Source organism: Dipteris shenzhenensis, chromosome 14, assembly GCF_047967505.1.
Source record: "Dipteris shenzhenensis isolate YYH24624 ecotype China chromosome 14, Dip_SZ_1.0, whole genome shotgun sequence".
Lineage (NCBI taxonomy): Eukaryota > Viridiplantae > Streptophyta > Polypodiopsida > Gleicheniales > Dipteridaceae > Dipteris > Dipteris shenzhenensis.
In genome coordinates, this window is record NC_141609.1 from 3,533,301 (window position 1) to 3,559,549 (window position 26,249).

Sequence of the window (26,249 nt, forward strand, 5' to 3'; positions counted from 1 at the left end):
TCTCATGAAGAGGCAGAGAATCATTGAACTGTCAGGAGAGGATGAATCCTTGCAAGTTCACCAGCCGACCCTTCAAGAGGCACCTCCAACACGTAATACTGCTGCATTGGAGAATTGCTACATGGCACAAGGCAAGTACTATTCTAGAACCTTGGGGTAGGGTGCCTCCCCACAAGGTTTACCACCACATTATGCTAACAGAACTATTATTCAGTTAGCGTATCAAATCTCCATTAAAATATCGCTCTTGTCGACTAAACAAGAACTAAAAGGAAACAATGATTAACTGTTAATTGGAGTCATATGAGTTAAAGAGCTTCCACTTGGTCTGTGTGAATCCAACATGCATCAGGTGTACACGAAATAATCTGATTAAAATGTGAATATGCAGTGCTCACACAAAGAACGGTTTTACAATGTGAACTATTCCTCTTTCAATATCAGAATCAAGGTCTTTCTGTAATTGTGATGATGTTTTCCAATCGTACACAATTCACTCTGATTCTGACTGAAGATTTCATCTAATCTTGCGCTTTACAAAATAGAAGCTATACACTGATCATGACTGCTCAATCAAACCTGAGAGAAGCCATGCAATCAAAGAATAATAGAAAAAGAAATTGCTAGATTGATAATAGACCAGGGCGACCAAACAATGTGCTTCAGTGGCTGAAAAAATAGAAACTGAGGCACCCCAACTGATGTAGGTCTATCGGGATTTCTAGCATGGACAAGATTGCCTTGCACAGCGCAGCTTTTCTGCATGAGTCTGGATCAATCTTGCTTGGGCTTGTTCAAATTCTTCTGTTTCTCGTATCAGTACTCTTGAGGACCAGCACCAAGTAACAGGTGAGTTAGTTACATCAAGTCCATTGTATAAAATCATGAACTGCACATAGATGTGAATATTTTATGTAGACAGTGTATAAGTACTAACCGAAGCTTTTCATTTTCTGCGGTTTGTGATCTCAATATTTCTTCGCTCTGCAATGAAAAAGCTCTCAATGATGAGAATGCCCAGCACAATGCTAAGGGGGATGCATGCACATGTAAAGATAAAAATGTCAGAATTCCTAATGAAGGCTCAATGACATTGTGTGAGAGAGAGAGAGAGAGAGAGATGGAGAGAGAGAGAGAGAGAGAGAGAGAGAGAGAGATTTATTAACATCTATGGAAGGAAAAAAAACCTATGAGACCAAAAAACTGAAATCAATGCAAGTACACCCCTTGTGGAGGAAGCTAGAGGTGTCTACTAAAAATGCAGGAACAACTCCATGCATCAGTAGTAGTCCCTGACAAGTCCTGCCATGTGTCAGGTATCACGTGTCGGCCATGAGTAGCATGAGCTCTGCATGGGCTTGACTGGGGTCCAATCGGGAGTCCTAAAAGAGGCTCACGTTATAGCATGGCTACATGACCAGCTCATAGATCCTGGAACTCGGCCAGGCCTGATAACGAGACCTATCAGAGCCAATATATGGCTCCCACAATACATCTCCCTCTAAACCTATCAAAGCCAATACATGGCTCCCACAGTACATCCCTCCTTGGCTTCATAACAAGACATGTTAGGAAGCCACACACCAAAATAGGAAAACCAATACATCTTTTTAGGAGGACTATCCAAGGCAGAGGACTTTTAGACTCAATGAAAATCAACCACTCAATACATATCATTTTAGAGGGACTACCCAGGACAGAGGACCCCAAAATAACATCAAGTATGTAGTAATAAAAAATAGATCTCTTATGATAAGAGATGTCCCCCAAGTAGCCACTGCACGTGTGCACATCCCTGCGAGTCGATGATGATATTAATGAAGCGCTAGGTAGGAATGCCCCAAAATATGTGTCGGTGAAGTCCATGGAGTAGCTATGTGGAGCACTCACATGATGACTCTCAAAATGCTAGAAGGAGAGTCACCAATGTCGAAGTAGAAGCCTCAGGTACCATGACCAATCGGGAAGCCAATCAATGCAAAGTACCTCAGCCACCAATTGAATAAGCAATGTTGAAGAAGTCACTTGTTAATGTAGAGTGGTCTACATCAAGCTCGATGTAATGCACTAATCATAGAGATCACTGTAGTGGAGTGTGTTGAAGTAGTATCGGAGAACTCACATCTAGCTTGGGAAGTTTTCATCAAAGTTTAGAGTAGTCACATGAAGGAGTCACCGCAATGTAATGTCAAGAGGTCACATCAAGTGACGGGCAAAGAAGATAGAGGCAGCGTGGACAGCAGCTCCAAGAGAATGACAGGCAGAATGCGGGCACGAACTTGCGGGCAGCAGCTCCAAGAGAATGACGGGCACGAACTTGCGGGCAGCAGCTCCAAGAGAATGTCGAGCAGAAGGAGCAAATGGCAGGCTGGAGCAAAGATCAACGATGAAGAGGATGGACAGTTCCACGTTGAGCTTGTTGCATCATGCTTGGGTTGTCAAATCATTGAGCTCCATAACAAATTCACAGAAAACTCGGATTGCAATGATGTTAAAACGAAATTTGTAGTACTCAAGGTCCTCTACAACTTTGTTGAAGACACAAAGCCGTGATTCTGCTTCTAGCTCCGGATAAAAGCATCACATCGTCCGCAGGTCACAAAAAGATGTAGCTGAAGGAAGGAGAAGAGAGGTGGCAGATCATGGCGTGGAGAAGAGACCTCAAGGAAGGAGAGAAGAGAGCAGCCTTCCAAGGAGGAGGAGTTAGAGTAGGTTCATTGGCCTCCCTCACCTCAACCTCTTGGAAGGGAAAGGGAAAGGGAAAGGGAAAGAGAGAACAGGGCTAGGAACATGGCTCTGACACCATATGAAGAGACATGGCAGTAGGAGAATGCCAAGCTAACTAGGAACGGAATGGAAATATGCACCCATCAAAAGTTAGGACATGTGAAGGATGCCTTAAATTAGCCACAATTCCTTGACCCTCACCCCACAAATCATTACCACCTTTGGAGCCCCCATATGATTCCTTAACACCCCCTTAAGTTCCTTGACCCTCACCCCACAAATCCTTACCACCTTTGGAGCCCCCATATGATTCCTTAACACCCCCTTCTACTCTATAAAACCTTCCTCACTTCTCCTTCATTTCTCCCCCCTTCATTTTGGCGTATTCCCCTTTCCCACACATCCACTCTTTCTTTACCATCTCCACTATTTACACCTCCACCACCTTCTCACCACTTCTGCTACCTCCACCATTTCCTGCATCCACTATTTCCTCCATCTCCTCCACCACTTTCACCAGCTCTACCATGTCCTCTTTTCTCCTCTCTCCCTTATACTCCTCTTTTCTCCTCCTCCCCCTTATACTCCTCTTTTCTCCTCCTTTCTCTTTCCCTCACACTTTCCTCCCTCTTCCCTCCCCCTTTTTCTTCCTATTCTCCTCTCTTTCCCCTCCCTGTCCTCACTTATACCTTCCCCTCTTTCTCCACTCTTCCTCCTTTCTCCCCTTGCCCCCTAGGGCTCTCCCTCTTCCCTTTCTCATTTCATTGCCCCTCCCCGTCTCGGCTTCTTTCCAGGCCCCCTCCACACATAATCTCTCCCCTGTTGGAACCTACCAACAAAACACATTGGAACCGGCAGCTCCTCCCCATCATCGTCCTCCCTCTTGCCTTTGCCTCTCTCCCTCACCTTGCCGCCTGCTGCAGCTTCCTCTGCTGCTCCGCCTCCTCCCCTCCTCCCCTCTCTCTCTCCAGCCACCCGCCACCCCTCAGCCCCCTGCCACCCCTCAGCCACCCCCTCGCCACCCCTCAGCTACTCCTGCTACCCCTCAGCCACCCTCGCCTGCTCTCCAGGCCACCCCCCCTCCCCTCCTAGCCCCCCCGCCTGCTCTCAGCCTACCTACAGCCCCCCCGCCATCCCTCAGCCACCCCCTCGCCACCCCTCAGCTACCCCTGCTACCCCTCAGCCACCCCCGCCTGCTTGCCAACCACTCCCCCCCCTATCACGACACCTCTCCTAGCCCCCCCGCCTGCTCTCAGCCTACCTACAGCCCCCTACACTATCGCGCCTATCTACAGCCCCCCCTAGCCCACCTAGCTTAGCCTAGCTTACCTTAACCACCCTGCAGTCCCCCGACACCCTCTACAGCCCCTAGCAGGCTGAGCTGCCCCGACTCTCTCACACAGCAGCCTATTGGCTGCTCTCTCCTGTGGCGACACCAACAACAGCTGATTGGCTGCCTCTCTTGGCCAGCAGCCCCCCCCACAGCACCTCAACATCTATCCCTGACCTGTAGAAAATCAAGAAAATCAAGAACCTCAAGAAGAACAGGAAAAGATACTTTTTGCCACCTCCATTGAGCTCTCCCGCTCCCCGCCTCTTTTCAGCCCCCTGGGGGTACCTCCCATCATGGGGAGGAGCTCCCACTCCCACTCCTGCTCTTGCACTAAGACCTGCACCAAACACGGGTCAATCAAACGAAATGGGAAAAGGTGGCAAGGATACGGATAAAGCCGCCAAGAAAGATGACAACAAAGCCAAAAGACAGACACAACACTCGAAGATGTAAACACACGCTACAACCGCAGTGGACTCGGAGTGGACAACAAAGCAAAGACAGGACCCACTTCTACCTCAGCTTCAGTCTCAGCTTCGGTCTTAGCTACATCCTCATACTTAGCCTCAGCGTCAGCTCTAGCTCCAGTTCCAGCTCCACTTTCAGCTCCACTTCCCCCCACAGCCTCTACAGTTACAGCTACTGGCTCTAATATACCCCTACCCATGACATTGATTGCCCCACCCTCCCCTAGGATAGAGGGGTTGTCACTGACACCATCTCTTCCATCTCCCCTTTCTTCTCTCGCTACAGTTCTCTCTCCGATTATGATACCTACTTTGGAGGGGTCATACAGTGTTCCACACTACTCAACCTTTCTGCCTCTCAGTCAGCCCATGCTCCCACCCCATCTTGAGATCGCCTCCTCCAGGCCACCATCGTTCCCATACCGCACCCATCTCACCCAGTCATCACCCAGTCTTCAGTCTCTTCCTCACACTTTCAGGCCACATTTCTTTTAGTTTCCGTTAGAGCACAGAAGAGTTGACTCATCAGAGGCTTGGGAGTACTTGCTGATGGAGGTCCAGAGCATTCGAGAGCGAGTTGTCATGCTTCGCACAGGAGCAGACACGCTTCACCCAGGAGCAGGCACGACTCTGCTCAAGGCTAACCCCTTGGCACTTTATTCCAAGAGGATCTTCTTTACACTTTTAAGTTGGGTTTCGATCTTGTGGAGGAGGACACACAGGTAACGTCACTCTTCAATCATTCCCCACTCTTCCACAAGTTATCATCGACTACTTGCCACAATTGGAGCCTCTTTTGGGCTGTTCGCAAAGATTCCCCCCCTCCCGGGTTTACCCTCTTCAGTAGCAGAGGAGGCGATTAGGTCTGATGGGGTTCCCAGAGTTAGGGTCATCATGTCTGACCATGATGACCATATTATGCTCTAGTGCTAGGATGGCTCTCTTTTTCAATAGAGAGTCGAGATCGAGGGCAACCTTTGAGCATTTTGCTAGAGATTGCTCAAAGAAGAAGTCTGCCCTTTTACCTGCCACACTGAAGGGCAGGGTGTAACGTGACAGGCCTTCAACACTTAGGCGTTTCAAGTCGTAGTGGCACCAACTTGCCACGCTACCTCAAATACAACTAGGATTCGCAACCCCAACTACACTCAGGCCGTCTAATCCCAACCATCACGTTGGCTTGCCAAGAACAGGCCAAGAAGCCTTTTGGTGCAGCCGCTCCTCATAGCGCTCCGTCGGCACTTCTTGCATGTCCAACACCAGCTGCAAGTCGCAATGGCACCAACCCGCCACGCTACCTTAGGTACAACTAGGATTCGCAACCCCTACTACACCCGGGCTATCGAATCTCAACCCTGTTCCCAACCGTCACTTGGGCTTGTCTTGAATAGGCCCAAGAAGCCTTCTGGTGCACCCTTCCTCATAGCAATCCATCGGCACTTCTTGCATGTCCGGCACCAGCTACAAGTCCCGCACCTGCTACCCCCCATTGGGTTGCTGTTAGAGTTGGTGCATCCGGAGAAACCTTCTCTGGTGCCTGACCTAACTTTGGTCACAACCAATGATGACCTAGTTCTAGCCTTGGCAAATAATGCTCTTGGTCTAGTTTTAATTGCAGCCAATGATGATGTTTCTTCATATCTGCGTCTAGATCCTGGCCTCCCATTTGAGCAGCTCCCTTCCACTTCAATTCTCCAGACAGCTATCATTGATCGAGGGAAAGGATGTGGCTCTTGCCTCTTTATCTCTCTTGCAAAGTAGGGATCTTACGGACTCTAATGTCGTGCCTAGTTTAGAGGAACTCTTTTTCTCCCTTTGGCTAACCATCAATGTGGAGATCCTTTTCCTCGTTGATTTTCCTCCTCCCCACTACTCCAAGACATCTTCTTCGCAGGAGGGAGATCTTTTCACCCCTAGCTTGGGTAAGGTTTTCCAGCCTACTTCCTCCCACCGAGGATTATTTTGGTGGTGTATCTCATCGCTAATAAACTTCATCCAGGTTTCACTAGGTGTCTTATTGACATTTCTTTATTCAGGAACACAAGCCGGATGGTAAAGATTGTGGAAGTCAGGTAAACTATCACACCTTGGTCTCCTGCCTTCAACACTAGGGAAGGAGCTTGCATTTCAATTTCAAATTCTTTTCTTTCCCTTGTGGTTGGACATGGTATCATTACACCTCGAGAGCACTGTGGATACTTTTGACCGGGGGATGTTCAATTGGTCTTGTCAACCTCTATATCCCCAACAATAGAAGGAATTGTGTCAAAATCTAGAAGAAAATTCTGTCTTGGGTCCCAATTGTAGACTCATGGATTATTGGAGATGACTTCAATATGGTGGAGTTCCCTTCAGAGGAAAAACGACGAAAAGAAGGTGACATTCACTCTCTTCAGAGAGCAGGTTGGCATGCCTTTCTTTTCTAGTTTAGTGGCAGAGATACTTGGACAGATAATGCCTTTTACACTTTGTCTCATTCACTCTTATTCTCGTGGTCGAACACAAACAGTCAGATGCCCATCCATGCATGGATTGACAAATTTTAAGTTGATGATTGGGTAGTAGATAAAGGTGGCTTGCTATGCATTTCACCAAGGGTTTCCACCTCGGATAACTTTCTAATGGTTTTGATGGTTTAAAAGCCTCGTTTGAGAGACCAGTCTATCACTATCAAGATTCCGGCTGCTTTGTATGCAGAGGAGGGCCTCACATAAGAAATGTTACACATTTGGGAGTCTCGTGTGTAGGATGGAGTGCCATCTCGCTCACTTGTGGCAGCAATCCTCTCTAGTATCATTGATTCCTACCATTCCGTCACTAGTACCAAGAGACATAAGATTTTCAAACTATAGATTGGCCTCCGTCAACAATTAGCAACCCTACAAAGGGAAGAACAAATAGTGGACTACAGATGCTTAGATTCAAGAGTGACTTGATGTTACAGGTTCTTTTGGATCAGAGAGCAAAGTATTCGTTTCATGCATGGGAGTCATTTTGAACTCAGATGGGATGAAGAGTCAATAAACGGATGGGATGAAGTCAATCCACGGGAGTCATTTTGGACTAAAATGGGATGAAGAGTCAATAAACACTTTGTACACTTGGCCAGAGGCAAGTGTATCTCAGCTTATTGACTCTGATGGGGTTTTACAGTTAGATCATCATGCCGTCTTACGTATAGCCATTGACTTTTATGCCTCCCTCCTTTCAGCAGATCCTAAATTGACTATTAGAGATGATGCCAGACATAGCATTCGACAGGCTACTTCAGCACATTTTGGACTCAGATGGGATGAAGAGTCAATAAATGCTTTTGTACTCTTGGCTAGAGGCAAGCGTCTCTCAACTTATTGACTCTGATGGGGTTTTACAATCAGATCATCATGCCGTCTTACGTATAGCCATTGACTCTTACACCTCCCTTCTTTCAGCAGATCCTAAAATGACTATTAGAGATGATGCCAGACATAGCGTTCGACAAGCTATTCCAGCACATTTTATAGAAAAGAGTGATATATTCCATTCAAAACAAATCATACAATAGGTGGGAGAGAAAGTACTCTATCCCTAGCCTCAACAATGTGGCAAAAAAGCCATGGAGGTGGTCTAAAATGCAACGACATCCCAAAAGGGGTCAAATGAAAAAATAATGAGCAGTCCCATGTCTTCATGAAGGATATAAGTCTCCCACGAGCTGCCAAAGAGGTGCCTGTACACCGCTCCCACCGACTCCTGAGAGTGAAGATATTCCAGCACATTTTGGACTCAAATGGGATGAAGAGTCAATAAACACTTTTGTACTCTTGGCCAAAGGCAATTGTCTCTCAGCTTATTGACTCTATTGGGGTTTTACAGTCAGAGCATCATGCCGTCTTACATATAGCCATTGACTTTTACGCCTCCCTTCTTTGAGCAGATCCTAAAATGACTAGGTGGAAATACTGACCTTGATCTTGGGGATCGTCTGAGATATCGTGAAATGGTTGGGAGGTGAGTCCAACGCCTATGACCCTATGTTGCTATGATGTCAGATAAACTGCTTGATGTGGTTGGTAATGGACTGCAGGCCTATACATTCTCCAAGAGTCAAAGAGGCAAATCTTATCACCTTAGGTGTCTAAAACAATAGGTTCAATGAGGGGCCATTTTTAATGGGTATGAAGGACTTCCTTCTCCAAGAGAAAGCGCCTATGAGTAAATTGCTTTCTGAAAGATGAGCCATCTCCATCCTCTATTATAGATCTCTCCATACTTCTGAAATTGAACTAAGCTGGAAGTTCACGGGAGTTACCTGGGAAGTTGTATATGCCGGAAGTTCATGGGAATTTTTACTAAAACCCAAATACCTGCTAGACCCGCATAAAAATGCTTTTTTCTTTTTTTAAAGATGAAAAAAGCACACACAAAGAGCAAGCAGCAAGGGTGAAGCAGGAGGGAAATTTCATGCAGGCACGCCAACAAGCTCATGAAACAGGGAGCAAAAAGATGCAGGAGAGCAAGATGGGAAACATGGGGATGGGGCGCGAAAGCTGCAGAAGGAGATATCTTTGAAAGAGCTTGCTTAATTTCTTGTAAGGCAAACATGTTGCTATACCTTCTTCAAAGAATCATGTAGTCCTCCAACATGCTCCCTTGTTTGTTCCACGGTCTCCTTCAGTCTACTTATCTCAGCTCCATTCTTCACAATAAATGCCAAAAAAAAGCATCAGGAATAATTATCTGTGCTTTCCAGTACGTGTCTAACACTAACAAAGGATCCAAAGAAGCACTATGCATACAATTTGATAAAAATATGGTTGTTTCTCAACTAAAGTTCTGATTCTACTTCTCCAGGTTTCCCGGGGATGGACCTCAAGAGAGTACTCATGTACCTGATCAACTGATAACCGTGCAGCCTGTAATTCTGAGCGAAGCAGTATGCAATTAGCCTCAGCCCCTTCCTTGGCTTCTATCAGCTGTATGGTCAGATGAGTGTGTTGGAATAATGTATGGAATTGAATAAACATATTGATTAATGAATTTTATCTTATGGGACATTACTTGCTTGTGTTCAGATGCCATGACAGCATTTGAGCAATTTAATGCTTCCTTTTCCTTCTGCAACACGTGCACCTTAGCAGCTTCCTGAATTCACACAGAAGAAGAAAGAAACTGTTCTGTGTAACAGCATGTCGTATTTCAAAATCTGGGTTCAATGTATAGTTTGAATGTACAAAGAGTTTGGCAAGGCATGCAAATGGATTTGAGTGGACAAATTTCACAACCTCAATCATTTTTACACATCATAGTCTATACCTATAAGACTTCCACCAAGAACATGGATATGGATATGTCATTGTGCACATCAAGGATCATAACTGCCCTGCAATAGTTGGAAGGAGATTTTAGACAATCAGATTAATATTCACCTGCTCAATCTGCCTGGCTTGACGATTGACAGTCTCCTCCAAAGACCGTGAATATTCCTGTTTGCATACAATGGGGTCAGTTAGCAATATGTCTTTTGATAAGTACGGCAGACTCCATAGTGCAAATTTCAATTAAAATTTTTAATGATGTACACAAGCAATCGAGGTGCATTAGACACATGTACTTTAGTTAGAAGTCGTTCTGCTCATTTGACAGTTTAGATGTGGAAAGTCATAAGGATCCAGGAGTCGTAAGCATCCATACAATGCCTTTCTGGATGGTTTGAAGGTGCTAAAGCAATAAAATTATTAAAAAAAACCTGGATTTTATTGCTCTCTGGGTGTCAAATGGAAAATTCTTCTGATACATTTTGCCAATCCAGATTTCATTTGAGTTGGCATCATGCCATAACTAGAAAGTTTGTTCTATAATCAACTGTAGCCAGGATCTGAGAGTGAACCTTTGAAGCTCCCAATTCTGTAAGGAGTTTGTCTGCTGTCCCCTTCCTTTCTGCTACCTCCTGTTTCCTGCTTCCTTGAATGAGTTAAAACAGTCACATGTCCAAAACAAGCAAAAGGAGAAGGTGGAGAAAAACAAATTATCAAAATCCATAAATATCAGATGAATCTGAGCACATGCCTCTAACTCATTGTACAGAAGCCAAACAAATAAGCCGGGCTTAGATACTTATGATTCACCCACAAAATTGTAAGGCATCAACTCCGTCTTTTATAGAAGAACTGGCTAGTGCAACATCTCCACAAACTCTATTAGCACCCAACAGTTGGTATGGATCAGTGCAGCATGTCTCATGTTCTAGCATTTAAGAGGATTCCCCCCCCGGCCTGCCTCCCCCATACTGGCTCTCTGCTAGAACTCCACATATGAAGGCAGAGTTAGTCACTATGCCATCCAAGCTAAATGTTGTCAAATATAGTACATCCACACTGTATATGACATAACACCACCCTGCTCGTTTCTACTGTTTCTTTGTGTGCTTGGAAGACTCAGTTCGTATTCCCACCAGAAAAAACATTAGGTCATCAATATTAGTTCTAATTTTTTACATCCTACTCTCCTTTTCTTCTGTAGCAATCAAGGGAGCTTCCATAAGAGCTCCTATGGCCAGACCAAAAAGGGTCATCACCAAGATTACAATCCCAAAGAGACGAAGAAAATCTGCTCTTACTAGCAAAAAAGGAAAGAGACGCATGGGATGAAGCGGGATGAAAAAGGAAGGAAAAGGGATAGGAAAAAGGAAGAAAAAAAAGGAGGGTCTGTGGACTGCAGCCACCCCAAGAAAGCCTAAGGCAACTCGAAAATGCTAGCCTCCTTAGCAAAGGGCAAGGCAAATTACTTGCTACGACCAGGGAGGAAAGAGCTTATGCATACACGCGTGCACACTTTTTTTTTTTTTTTGGTTGCAAAAAGAGACTTCTATTAAGTATTAAAGAAAAACCGTTAGAGCAAGCTCCATACGGGATACATCATGCAATGCACGAAAAGCTCAAGAGCCAAAAAGAAAGGATTGAGGCGGTGAAATCCATGGAAATTTATATTACAAGAGGCAATTCCCAAAAGCACGCACGCACGCACGTGAACACACACACACACACACACACACAAATAAACATATATATACACACTTTTTTTTGTGAAATCCAGTGGCCATTATATCACAAAAAACAATCCCGAAGAAAGGGACAATCAGCTACAAGTGTCATATGTGGCATGCATGCTCCTCCTTCTGCATAAACGGTCTTAGATGTGATCTAAATAGAACTGCCACTCCTCTAGAGCCTCATGTCCCACTGTCTCTCCTCATCTCTCTCCTATGAGCTGACTCCCATGTGTACGTTGTCACTGTGGGCAGCCCTCTCTCTAGGCTCTCATGTGTCTGTGTAGAAAATCATGTCCCTGTCAGTGTAGGTCTATGAGAAGCCCCCTGGGTCAGACCAAAGAGTACCATTATAGTTACATACTGGCATTTTCACTCCCTTCTGTCAGCCCGACACCGTTACATGTTGTCCTCATCTCTCTAAGCTCTCTCTTCCCTTACTTCCCTCTCTCATATGATGACTTTACTGTCTCTGTATACAGACCATTTCCCTTCCTGTCTCATTGCCATAACTCGAATCATCCCCTCTTTGTGTTGCTCTTGCCGTAAAAGCGTGAGATCATCATCTAAATATGTCCTCGTCCCCTTTAGTGCCACCGTCATGCTCATGAAGGTAGATCTATCCACTTCTATCTAGAATCTCACAAACCATAGGCCTCATCGGTGCATCAGCCTTGCCCACTCTGCACACCCCTTCAAAGGTGAGGTTGACACGCATTCCAATAATCAATGCCTTGGCATCTACCATCGGAGTGTCACCCACTATTAGGCCTCTAACAAGGACATTCAATGCTTTTTTATTTCTTCTCTTCTCCTTCTCCAAGGTCTGTGATAAATTCCTTCTTTGTGGCTGATGTGCCCTTCTTGACGACTTCTGTCCATTCCTTCATTTATGCTTTCCCCTCAATTATTTTTTAGTAATACTTTATATTACTGTGTGGGAAACCTCTGAAGAGGTGAAAACCCATCATGAAGTACAAAAGGGATGAATGACAACTATGAGCTTCTAACAAAGCAGTCCGCAGACCAAAGTAAAAATCAAATCTTTAGAAGAACCAGAGTGAGGTGTAAGGATTCAATCATCCAAGTCAGCCTCTGGTTTTCCTGTGAAGTATGCAAAGGAACAATTTCACCAGCATCAAAATGAAGGCGTTCAATTTCCTTATGATTCTTCTAAATGATAGCTGGTATTCTGAATTTTTGAAGCAATGGATCAAACACGGACCTCGAAATCACAAGAAGCATCAGAAGCTGCTTCTTGCACTGATATATTCTATGAAAACTCTGCCACATGAGACTCTAGGACATCCAAGCTCAACTCTTGAGCCTTAAACGCATATCCTATGGCAACAGAGCAACATCCCTGTCCATATCCCCAACTGCATCTATGGGCATGGCTGCATGAACATCAATGGGTGTATCTGCAACATTAGAACTAGTAGGAACAATCGTATCTAGAGGAGCAAGAACATGTGGATGAGTAGTCGTATTTATGCCCACAATTTCCATAATGTAAGTGTCATCCTTGAACTCCTCCCGCGGTACATGGACAGTATGAAAATCCATGACAGGGGAAAGCACACCTAACTATACAGAGGGAGATCCCTGATCTATCATATCACAAGCAGCCTACAAGCTCAGTACTTGAAAAGGATTCGAAGCGACTAGGAGTGACTTCGGAGCACAGAAGTCTCCACTCAACTTTCTTCTAGTGCTTCTTAGTAACCTGGAAAGGCAACTCTCCACCAAACCTATGTGAGGTATTGTATTTTGTAGTGGGGGAGGAGAAGGAGCTTGATTTCCTTGTAGAGAGCACGGTCAAGCAAAATGACCAAGCTTTCGAGATTTATAACATGCATTTGGAAAGGATAAAGACTAAGGAATACCATATGGAGAAGGCAGACAAGCAGTGATGCGCACCTGCATACACACACTTTTTTTGGGTGGAATCTATTTGTTCTTATAATACAAAAAACAGTCCCCAAGAGGGGACATTCAGCTACAACATCAGAAGATCTCATTATATGCCAACTAAGTAGGATAATCAAGATCCCATGCATGCAGGCAGTCAAATAAGGATTGCTGTAGAGATGCCCAAAAAGTAATGATATTTAGCCAAGGATGGATCACCAAAGACACCCCCGGTGCAACAATGGAGTAATTGTTTCAAGCACCTTATTAAATCTCAACTCATCCAGTTCATCATGTGCGGCACCCTCTTCAACAAGTAGCATGTCCATCAAAATGTCTCTTGTCACTGACATCTCCATGTTCTTGCAAGATGCATATGGAACTAGTTTACCACGCATTGACACCATGTCTTCCACCTGTTTGCTTTTCCATTTTGAGTATCCCAGTTCCACTAGGCGATCATGCACCCCCACATGAATTGCACATCTTGTAATTTAGTTGTGGTCATTGTGAGAAATGCGGAGAGAGCAAGAGTGAGCAAGCAAAGAGTGAGCTGAACGTGAGGCATCCAATGGCCTGGTTGTAAAGTGTGACATCCACTAATTCACCTGCATCAATAGTAAGCTTCAGCCCCGGCTCCATGGGAGTGGCTATAGGCTTACAATTATACATGTTGAACCTATCCAAGAGCTTCTGCACATACTTGGATTGAGACATAACGATGCCACGCTTGTCTTCTATAAACTGGATCCCTAAATAAAAATTTAACATGCCCAAATCTATCATGTCAAATTCAGCTTTCAACTCAGATTTGAAATCTGCAATTATATCCTCATTTGACCCTGTGAGCAACATGTCATCTACATAAAGAATGATGACTAAAATATCCCCCCCATCCTTCTTGATGTAGAGGGTGCTTTCTGTGGGACTATTATGTAACCCCTTACTTGCCAGAAATGCATCAATCTTGGCATATCATGCACATGGGGCTTGTTTCAGTCCATACAAAGCTTTGTTAAGCTTGCAAACCTGAAGTGCATTGCCCGAAAGTTCAAATCCAGGAGGTTGTTTGACATAAACCTCTTCCTGTAAGTCCCCATTGAGGAAAGCTGTTCTTATGTCCAACTCATGGACATTCCAAACAAAATTTGCAACCATTGCAATAACTCACCGTATGGTGGTCATCCAGGATGTAGGAGCAAAAGTCTCCTCATAATCTATGCCCTTCTTCTGTGCATATCCTATGGCAACCAGCCTTGCCTTGTACCTGTCAATAGACCCATCTGGCTTTCTTTTTACCTTGAAAACCCACTTGGTACCAATGGCATGCTTACCTAGTGGCAAATCCATAACATCCCAAGTCTGATTTTTCTCTATGGACTGCAATTGATAGTGCATGGCATGCATCCAATGCACATTATCCTTGGCTTGTTCAGAAGAGTCAGGCTCCTCTTCATCAAGAAGAGTCCCTGCATAAGCTGTCTCAATTGAAAGAGCCTCCCCTGCGTGCCTTACTGCACACTGAGTCCTGCCAGGCAATGAGGCCTCAAGCCTACTCTCCCTAAGTCTGTAGCAACCAATTTAGGATTGTTTTGGCTGCGTGTATCTCTTGAATCTCTTGCTTGGACAACTTCATCCACACCCTGTGGAGGTACAAAATCAACTTGTGGACATCATCTGAAAAAGCTGGAATCTAAAATTCAGCATGTGTATGTGCTGAATTTTCAGAGAATATAACATCTCTACTCACAAAAATCTTGCATGAAGCAGGATTGTAGAGACAATAGCCTTTGTTTTGTGAACTATACCCCACAAAAATGCATTTAAGTGCCTTATTTGACAACTTGTGTCCAAACTCCATAGGCACGTGGGCATATGCAACACAACCAAAAACTTTGAAGTGATCCATTGAAGGCTTTCTCCCATGCCATGCCTCACAGGGAGTGATTGTCTTCAAAGCCTTTATGGGAGAATGATTCAAAACATAATTGGAACACATGAGGCCTTCAAGCCAAAACCTGTAAGGCAACTTCTTACTCGTAAGCATGCATCTATCCATCTCCATAAGAGTGCGATTTTTGCGCTCAGCTTTGCCATTATGTTAAGGTGTAAGCCTCACTGTAAGCTGATACGTGATGCCTTTCTCCTTCAAAAATGCCTCAAACTCATGAGACATATACTCCCCTCCTCTATCTGTGTGAAGTGTCTGAACCTTGAGTCCTGTCTCATTCTTAACCATAGCCACAAAGTGTTTGAAATACATAAACACTTCTGATTTTGCCTTAAGACCATAGACCCAAGTGTAGTTGGTGAAGTCATCTATGAATGTAACATAATAAAGATAACCCCCAAAAGCAAGTGTCCTTATGGGACCACAGACATCACTGTGAATAAGCTGTAATTTGCGTGTAGCTTTCACTGCACCATCCTTCTTGAAAGGAAATCTATGCATCTTGCCAAGGATGCAACCCTCACATGCATGAGGAGGAGGTGACTCTAAAGGAGGCAATGCATCAACCATATCATGCTTCTGAAGTGTCATTAAGTTGCCATAGCTCATGTGCCCATACCTAGCATGCCACAACTCTGAATTCTCCATCGCAGCAGTGGGAGTGCTCACTGATAATGCAAGATCAGATCTTTTTTCATATAAATCAAGCTGAAAAAGACCAAGTATTCAGTGTCTCATTGACCAAGTATTCACTGTCAAAATACCAAGTATTCAGTGTCTCACTGACACTAAGAGAGCATGCATCCTTTGAAGGATCATAACTACAAGTCAAGAAAGCATAAGGGTCATCATCATTAGTGGCTGTAGCATCTAAACTACCCACTGAAAAATCTGAAGTGCAAGACAGAAAGGCATAGTGCTCTTCCACAAAGTTGGCTGTAACATCTCCCCCATTATGTGAATGAGGAGCTGATGCATCTAACACAGCCATACTTGAATCCCTTTTCTTTTCTTTAGCTATGCGCTTCTTGCATTCACCAATATAATGACCTGGCTTCTTGCAGTAGTGACAAACGTCCTCCTTTTTCTGCTTATCTGCATCTCCCTTAGCCTTCTAAGAGGGCTGTCTTGAATCAGCTTTATGCTGATGTTGCGGGCTGATTGGCATGTTGCTTTTGCTGCCCTTTTCCCTTGGGCTTAAACTTGGAAAGCATGGCATGCTCGCCAGCCCGGGTTGCATATTTCTTCGTGTCTACTCCTCCTACAACAGAAGTCCTACCAACTCGTGAAAAGAGAGAGGATTGCTGCCCCCCCTCAATGACAAATTCAGCGAGGAGAAAAATTCACGGTGTGACCAACTGCTGCTCCTCCCCGTTCCCCTGCTGCTCCCCCTCCCTCAGCCCGTCTCTCTCCCCCCTCAGCCTGTCCCTAGCCCCTCCCTGCTGCTCCCCCCCCTCCCCCCTTGCTGCTCCGCCCCCTCCCCCCCTGCTGCTCCGCCCCCTCCCCCTGCCTGTCCCTCGCTCCCTCCCTCTGCTCCCTGCTTCCGCCCCCTCCCCCCTGCTGTCCCGCCCCCTCTCCCTGCCTCCGTCCCCTCCCCCCTGCTGCTCCGCCCCCTCTCCCTGCCTCCGCCCCCTCCCCCCTGCTGCTCCCCCCTACCCCCTGCTGTCCCGCCCCCTCTCCCTGCCTCCGTCCCCTCCCCCCTGCTGCTCCGCCCCCTCTCCCTGCCTCCGCCCCCTCCCCCCTGCTGCTCCCCCCTGCCTCCGCCCCTTCCCCCTTGCTGCTCCGCTCCCTCTCCCTGCCTCCGCCCCCTCCCCCTTGCTGTCCCGCCCCCTCCCTGCTTGCTCTCCCGCCCCCTCTCTTCCTCTCACTCCTCCCTTTCTTCTCCTCTCCTTTCCCCTCCCTCCCTCTCAGCTTGCCCCTCTCCCCTCTCAGCCCCAGCCCCTCTCCTCCTTCCCTCCCCTTCCCCCCTGCTTCCTCTTAGCCTCCTTTCCCCTCCCTTGCCCCTCGCAGCTTTTTTGGAACGGAAGGAGCTTTTTTTTTCTGTTCGAGTCGGCCTCCTCACCTTGATTGGCGATGGATTCCCCGTCAGCCAATCCTACTCCATCTCCACCGGCCGTGAAAACTATCATTTTCTCTAAAGACGAGTTGCAGCAGCTCAAGAAGGATGTAGAGATTGAGTGCTCTACCACTTTGCTAGCACGCATCTTCGGGTCTCACCCTTCCAGATCCCAAGCCAGAGACTGGATGCTTGCGGCTCTCCCCCCAGACCTCGCTCCTCGATTGGTAGATGTTCGCCTTCTGGGACGAGGTTTTTTCCAGGTTGTTTTTGACACTCCAGAGGCTGCGAGCACTGTGCTCAAGGCCGAGTTTTTACACCTGGGACACAGGAAGATCTTCTTTGAAGCCTTTCACCTTGGTTTCGACCCAGTAGAGGCAGATAAGAAGTTCTTCTCGCTCTTCATCAGGTTCCCCGGGCTTCCCCAGGTTTACCATCGACTTCTTTCTGTTATTCGGGAGCATTTTGGCGCAGTTGCTGAGATCCCACCCCTCCCTGGGTTGCCATTGACTGCAGCAGAGGCAACCAAGGCTGATGGGGTTCCTAGAGTTAGGGTCCTTTGCAAGGATCCTAACCTCGAGATGGACCACGTCATGATACAGCGCCCGGATGGTTCCTTTTTTCGCCAGAGAGTGGAGATTTCAGGCAGGCAGGACCAGTGCAGGATTTGCAGGACCTCGGGACACTTTGCCAGGGATTGTCCCAGGAAGAAGAAAAGGCCTAAGAAGCCCTCTGGTACAGCTACCGCCTCAGGGCATCGACAGGGGGGACAGGGGGGGGATTAGACCCGGCACTTGCCCCTCGACCTCGACAGAGGGGTGGTACAGGTCCAGCTCCTGCTCCTCGTTCTTCACATGGCGGTCCTGCTCAGTCAGGTGGTGGTACAGGTCCAGTACCTATTCCTCGGCCTCGTCAGGGGGGGTGGTACAGGTCCTTCACCTGCTCCTCGACCCCCACCTCCCTCAGGCACACGCGACGCTTTACAGTGGGTTCCAGTACGTGTGCAGGTCCCTCCTTCAGTTCACGAGGGTACCTTAGTAGACTTTGCTTCACCTCGAGCTGTCCTTCCTGTCTCACCTTGCACAGTCCGAGATGCTGAAGCTTCGACCTCCTCCCCAGTTGCAGCTTCTTCCTTAGATCCAGCACTGCCAGATGTTCCTCTTGAGGACGGAGAGATTTCTGCGACTGGGCAGACACCGGGTAGAGAGCCTTCCTCACTCCCTCCCTTGGACAGGGGGAAGGGGATAGCTTACACTGTTGATCCTCTTCCCTCACAAGGGATCCTTCGTACTCCGGTGTCTGGATTGCTCCACAGGAACTCGTTTTCAGCCTTGGTAGAGAGTTCAGATTTCCCAGAGGAGGAGTTTGTGCCCGCTACTTTTGGGGAGCCAGTGGTTGGATTTCCTATTGACAGGGCTTCTTCTTCAGGTGCCAGGATTCTTTCCCCTATTGACTTTCCTCCACTGGGTTCCTTCCCTCCTTCCTCGAGCAGGAGGTCTTCCCCTGTTGAGGGGTTTGTTTCCGCCACTAGGTCGGGTAAGGTGTTCCACTCTACATCCTCCCGTCGATGAGGATTATCAGTTGGAACATACAGGGCCTAGGTGGCGTCCCACATCGCCGCCGTAGACAGCTGATCCGGGATCAGCTTCATCCAGGTGTTACTGGGGGTCCCATTGATATATTATTTATTCAAGAGCACAAGCTGGATTATAGAGATTGTGCCAAGTCAGGCAAGTTGCTTTCAGGACATACTTTTTGGTCGCCTGCATTGAAAACTAGGGGTGGCACTTCTATTTCAGTTTCGCAGTCGGTTCTCCCCTTGGTTGTTGGGCACGGAGTCATTATCCCCTCTAGAGCTCAGTGGATTATTCTTTTGATTGGAGGGCGTAAGGTTGGCTTCCTCAACCTATATGCCTCCAACATTAGAGGGGAACATGTCCTTATGTGGAAGACTTTGCTCTCCTGGGCCCCCATTGTGGATTCTTGGGTGATTGGAGGTGACTTTAACATGGTCGAGTTACCTTCAGACAAAAAAGGGGGTAGAGAAGGCGGACTTCACTCTTTGGAGAGAGCAGCTTGGGATGCCTTCCTTTTCCATTTCTGTGGCAGAGATACTTGGTGTGATGATGCCTTTCTTATTCAGCCACAGTCCCTCCTGTTCTCTTGGTCGAACAGGAGGCAACAGATGCCTATTCATGCACGCATTGACAGATTTTATGTAGATGACTGGGCACTAGACAGAGGTGGATCGGTATGCATTGCTGCGGGGGTTTCCACCTCAGACCATTTCCTTGTTGTTCTTGAAGGAAATGGAGAGAGTGAGAGCTAGAGAGAGTGAGAGAGTCGAAAGCTAGGAAGCTGTAGTTGCAAAATAGAGTGTAAAGAGTACAACACAAAGTGAGTAGGATAAGGTTTTGTCCTAGTGACAAAACCTTAGTAGTCACTAACCATAGTTAGTGAACTAACTGCAGTTAGGGGGAAAAACCTCTAAATGAGGGAAAAGTGCCCCTAACTAACTTATTATATTACATTGGTCACTGCTGAATTATATCTATAATTCCAACAATTCCAACACCCCCCTGCAGTGCCAATGTCATGTACAAGGCTGATCAATCACCAAACGGATATAAGTTCAGGGCACTGCGAAATGCCTCAAACTTCTCACGTGGTAGTGCTTTGGTGAAAATATCTGCAACGTTGTCATGTGTGGACACAAAGATCATACTGATCTCTCCTGCATGCAACTTCTCTCTGACGTAGTGATAGTGAACCTCAATGTGCTTCGTGCGAGCATGAAACACTGGATTCTTTGCCACTGCAATGGCACTCTGACTATCAGTGAGAATTGGAGAAGGACCCTCCAAAGATAGATGAAGATCAGCAAATAAACGTCTCAGCCAGACACATTCAACTGTTGCTGTGAAAGCTGCCCTGTACTCAGCTTCACATGATGAGGTAGCCACTGTAGATTGTTTCTTGCTTAGCCATGAAATGCAAGATTTTCCCAAAAAGAAACAATTGCCACTAGTGGACTGCCTAGTGTCATAATCACCAGCCCAATCTGAATCACTGTAGGCATGCATCTGCAAGTCACCCCCCCTGGGAAATAGTAAGCCAAAAGACTTGGTGCCTTGCAAATAACGGAAGATGCGCTTAACTGCCTGCCAATGCATAGTTTTGGGGCTGTGCATGTACCTGCTCACCTGAGATACTGCAAACTGAATATCAGGCCTAGTATTGCAGAGATATATGAGGCATCCAACAGCTTGACTGTAAAGTGTGGCATCAACTGATTCTCCTGCATCATGCATTGTGAGTTTCAGCCCCGGTTCCATAGGAGTAGATATGGGCTTACACTCTTGCATGTTAAATCTGTCCAAAAGTTTCTGAACATACTTGGACTGAGACATAACAGTGCCACGTCTCTCATGAGAGAACTGGATCCCCAAATAAAAGTGAAGCAGCCCCAAATCTGACATATCAAAGTGGGTCTGCAAATCAGTTTTGAAATCTGCAATTTTGTCGTCATTGGACCCTGTGAGCAGTAAGTCATCAACATAAAGAAGGATGACTAATATTTCCCCCCCATCCATCTTGATGTAGAGGGTGCTCTCAGTAGGACTATTGTGCAGCCCCTTGCTGGTCAAAAAGGCATGTATCTTGGCATACCATGCACGAGGGGCCTGTTTCAGCCCATATAAAGCTTTATTAAGCTTGCAGACTTGAAGTGCATTTGCTGTAATTCCAAAACCCGGAGGTGGTTTGACATACACCTCTTCCAGCAAGTCCCCATTTAAGAAGGCTGTTTTGATGTCCAACTGATGAACATTCCACTCAAAATGTGCAGCCATTGCAATTACTGATCGGATGGTAGTCATCCGGGATGTAGGAGCAAAAGTCTCCTCATAATCTATGCCCTTTTTCTGAGCATAGCCTTTAGCAACCAGCCTGGCTTTATATCTGTCAATGGAGCCATCTGGCTTCCGTTTGACTTTAAATACCCATCGTGTGCCAATAGCATGTTTACCCTGTGGCAAGTCCACAACATCCCAAGTCTGATTTTTTGCAATGGACTGCAACTCATCGTGCATGGCATTCATCCAATGCACATTACCTTGTGCCTCTTCAAATGTGGCAGGCTCCTCTTCATCAAGGAGAGTACCTGCATATGCTGATTCCACTGAATTAGCACCTTCCATGTGCCTTGCTGCACTGCGAGTCCTGCCAGGCAACGGAGCATCAAGTTTACTCTCCCGGAGAGTCTGTAACAGCCAGTTTGGGACTGTTTTTGCTGCATGTATGTCTGCAATTTCTTGCTGTACCACTTGTTCCACTTCCTGTGGAGGAGGCATGACATCCCGTGGCGGAACTAAAGCATTTGAAGGTTGCTGTAAATTCTGATTTGGATCAGAAAAATCAGCAGGGGAACCCAAAGCAATGGGTAGCAACCCTTGAAAGACATCTTCTGAAGGTGAAGGCATTTGAAAATCAGCCTGAGTGTGAGCTGAATTTTCAGAAAATATCACATCTCTACTTACAATGATTTTGCGTGTAGCAGGATTGTAGAGACGATACCCCTTGCTTTCTGCACTGTATCCAACAAATATGCATTTGATGGCTTTATCTGACAATTTGTGCCTAAATTCAATTGGCACATGTGCATAGGCAAGGCATCCAAAGACTCGGAAGTGATCCACTGAAGGCTTCCTGTCATTCCAGACCTCAAAAGGAGTTTTTGTTTTTAAAGCCTTAGTGGAAGCCCTGTTCAAAATGTAATTGGCACACATCAAACCCTCTAACCAGAATTTATGAGGCATGTGTTTGCTTTTCAGCATACATCTGTCCATCTCCATGAGGGTTCTATTTTTCCTCTCAGCTTTGCCATTTTGCTGAGGGGTCAGCCTGACTGTGAGCTGATGCACAATACCCTTTTGTTTGAGGAAAGCATCAAATTCTGCAGATAGGTATTCCCCACCTCTATCCGTGCGTAATGTCTGTATCTTGAGCCCGGTTTCATTTTCAACCATGGCTGAAAAATGTTTAAACACTGTGAACACTTCAGATTTCTTTTTCAGCCCATAAACCCAAGTAAAATTGGAGTAGTCATCAGTAAATGTGACAAAGTAGAGATGACCACCCAATGACGGAGTCCTCATGGGACCACAGACATCACTGTGTATAAGCTGTAATTTGCGAACAGCTTTAACTGAACCATCCTTCTTGAAGGGAAATCTATGCATTTTACCTAAAATGCACCCTTCACAGGCATGTGGAGGAGGTATCTCAAGAGGTGGCAATGCATCAACCATTGAAAATTTCTGAAGTGTCATTAAGCTGTTGTAATGCATGTGGCCATATCTGGAATGCCATAATTCTGCATTTTGCATGGCAACTGTAGGGGTAGAAATTGCCAAAGCATGAGCTGCTCTTTTCTGAAAAATATCAAGCTGAAAAAGCCCACGCAGCAGAGTACCAGATAACATTAAGGCATAGTTAGCTTCCCTGTCCCGGACAGCACATTTGTCATCCTCAAAGATGACCTGAAATCCTTCTGTTAAGAGTAGACACTGAAAGGAGATTTTTGGTTATGCCAGGCACATATAAGACATCAGAAAGTCTGAAAATTGAGCCATCAATTGCAGTGAGCTCAACTTCTCCTGTGCCACGTACTGAATATGAGGAGTTGTTGGCACAAGTGACTTTCTTACCAACAGGAGGTGGATGCAAGGAAGTAAAGAGACACTTCCTCGAAGTGATGTGCTTGGATGCACCGCTGTCAAAATACCATGTGTTCAGTGTTTCATCAACACTGAAAGCAGATGCATCTGAAGGAGAGTCAAAACTGCAAGTCAAAAATGCATATGTATCATCACTGCAAGAAGCTGTACTATCCCGAGCATCTGGAACAGCCAACCTAGAATCAGAAATGCAAGATAAAAAGGCATAATCTTGACCAACAAAGTTGGCTGCAGCATCCCCACTGTCAGATGCACAAGGGGCTGAATCTGAAACAGCCATTCCTGAGCTGTTTTTCTTTTCCTTTGCAATCCTTTTCCTGCATTCTGCTATGTGATGACCTGGCTTTTTGCAGTAGTGACAAAAACCCTTCTTTTTGGGCTTGCTCGCATCACTTTTAGCCTTTTGTGAAGGCTGTCCTGACCCACTGGAAGGCTGATTTGCTGCTGTTTTTGCCTGTCCCTTTGTTTTTTATTTGAATTTTGAGAGCATGGCTTGTTCACCTGCACGTGAAGCCAAATTTTTCCTGGTCTGCTCTTCCTGAAGCAGAAGTCCTATCAACTCATGAAAAGAAAGAGGATTTGCACCCCCCCTCAATGATAAATTCAGCGAAGTGTGAAAGCTGAGATAAGACTCAGGAAGAGAGTTCAGAGTGGTTGTAATCATCTCTGAATCAGGAATAATTTCATCTATATTTAACAACTGCTCTCTGAGATCCTGTAGCTTAGTGAGGTGGGCTGACATGGAGTCACCCTCCTCCATATGTGTATTGCTCAACTCTCTTTTTAAAAAAGATACCCTGGCATCATTCCGTGCTGCATACATGCTTTCCAAAATATCCCACGCTGCCCTGGAGGTCTTACACGACCGGATATGCGGAATGATTGATCTTTTCACTGAAAGAGAGATGCATGACAAGGCTAAGGCATCCCGTGAATCCCATCTCTTTTGCTCAGGAGTATTGACTGTAGCTGCACCAACAACTTGTCCTGCAGCTGCACCTTGCGCACGACCTCTTCCACCTCCTTGCTGAGGAGGGGTAGCAGGTGCAATATCTGCTGGTCGGATTTCATCTCCATTGACATAATCCCATAAATTGCGAGAAATCAGAATATTACGTACCATGAAACTCCAGAGGGAGTAGTTGGTACCATCCAATTTGTCTTCCTGTGAAAGACCACCGAACTGGAACTCATTCTGATTTTGATGGGCCATATCTGAGAAAGAGATTGAAGCAGATACAAAGCTGAATTCCCTTACTGGGAATAAAATGCACAACTCCCAAAAAACACACCCAAGCACGGGCTGTATATGCAACTTAGATTTCTGCACTTGAGCTGTCAGAAATCTGTCCAAGCATAAAACACTCTCCAAAATCTGCCAAAAGTGTTCCAAACACTCCAAGAAAGGCAGTATGTACTGAATACTCCAAAAAATGCTCTCCAAACACAAAAGCCCCAATTTGTGGCTAGAAATTGCAGCCAGAAAGGGGTAAAAATGCTAAAAGCCCCAAATCTGCAATTTTAATACAAAAGCCCCAAATTTCAGACTATATCTCCAATTTTTCTCCAGATGTAGCTCCAAAATTGCACAATGATTGCAATGTCTGCAATATGCAAAATGCCTCAAATATACTCCCAAACAACTGAACCAAACTATGGTTTTCTGCAAGATGTGCCTGCCAAAGAACACCTGTGGCTAAATGCAACCTGTGAAAATCTGCAAGTACAGATCTGAAAATGCAGAAATGCACACAAATCTGTAAAGAGTGCAGGAGGTACGGTACAGTACTAACTGTACGGTGGTACGGTACAGTACGGACTGTACGGTACAGATTGTACGGTCAGTACGATTGTACGGTACAGATGGCGATGTATGGTACAGATGGCGATGTACGGCGCGGTACGGACGGCGCTGTACGAAATACTGCTCAGGTACGATGACCCGTACTGTGCTGTACGGCGATCTGTACGACACAGTACGGCGATCAGGTTCTAGGCCTTTGAGCCCTCTGCTCCTTCTCGTACCAGCGCCTTTCCTCCAGCTCCAGCCCGCTCCAATCTGTCCGTACAGTCCGTACGACTGTACGGAATCCTGACGCATAGTGTCGTACAGCTCCCGCAATACCTCCGTACAGCTCCCGTAAAACATCCGTACTGCTCCAGTACAGATTGCCGTACATATCGACGTTGCTCTGATACCAAATGAAGGAAATGGAGAGAGTGAGAGCTAGAGAGAGTGAGAGAGTCGAAAGCTAGGAAGCTGTAGTTGCAAAATAGAGTGTAAAGAGTACAACACAAAGTGAGTAGGATAAGGTTTTGTCCTAGTGACAAAACCTTAGTAGTCACTAACCATAGTTAGTGAACTAACTGCAGTTAGGGGGAAAAACCTCTAAATGAGGGAAAAGTGCCCCTAACTAACTTATTATATTACATTGGTCACTGCTGAATTATATCTATAATTCCAACAATTCCAACAGTTCTGGCTATCTCAGAGCCTCACTTCAGAGGCCGATCTGCCAGCATCAGGATTCCAGATGCCTTTTACACAGAGGAGGACCTTACAGAGGCAGCCCTACGGATATGGTTTGCTCATGTCCAGGGAGGGCAGCCACATCCTTCACATTTAGCCGCTGCCCTCTCTGGTATTAGCGACTTTTACTGCTCAGTTGCTTCTACCAGGAGACGAGATATTCTCAGACGTGAGATTGGTGTTCGCTAGCAGTTAGCAGCTTTGCAGAGGGAAGAGCAGAAACGGCCTTCAAATGCTTGGATTCAGGAGCGCCTTGCTGCAGCGAGGGCTCATCTGCAGTTATTGCTTGATCAGAGAGCAGAGTATGCCTTTCATGCACGGGAGTCCTTCTGGATTCAGATGGGTGGTAGAGTCAATAAACACTTTTTCTCTACTCTTGGCCCTAGACATAGTAGAGAGAGTGTATCTCAGCTTATTGACTCACATGGGGTTTTACAGACAGAGCCAGATGACGTCTTACGCATAGCTTCAGATTTCTATGCCACCCTCCTTACTGCTGATCCTGAGAC

The 26,249-nt window shown here is 46.1% G+C and overlaps 1 protein-coding gene across 3 annotated transcripts in view; it reads right to left on the reverse strand.

Annotated features, from left to right (window-relative positions):
- Nucleotides 1-353: 353 nt before the first annotated feature.
- Nucleotides 354-26,249, reverse strand: part of LOC147894080 (uncharacterized) — a 233,448-nt gene continuing 207,552 nt past the window's right edge. For 2 of the 3 annotated variants that reach the window (XM_087385003.1, XM_087385002.1), the window contains exons 15-21: nucleotides 10,397-10,456; nucleotides 9,936-9,992; nucleotides 9,568-9,651; nucleotides 9,399-9,482; nucleotides 9,122-9,205; nucleotides 938-984; nucleotides 354-824 (exon numbers count right to left, since the gene is read on the reverse strand). In XM_087385003.1, coding sequence (XP_087241129.1) covers nucleotides 722-824; nucleotides 938-984; nucleotides 9,122-9,205; nucleotides 9,399-9,482; nucleotides 9,568-9,651; nucleotides 9,936-9,992; nucleotides 10,397-10,456 — 519 coding nt within the window. In that variant the 3' untranslated portion in view covers nucleotides 354-721. Of the gene's footprint in view, nucleotides 825-937; nucleotides 985-9,121; nucleotides 9,206-9,398; nucleotides 9,483-9,567; nucleotides 9,652-9,935; nucleotides 9,993-10,396; nucleotides 10,464-26,249 lie in introns of those variants that run through there. The other variant, XR_015542123.1, reaches the window with a different exon arrangement.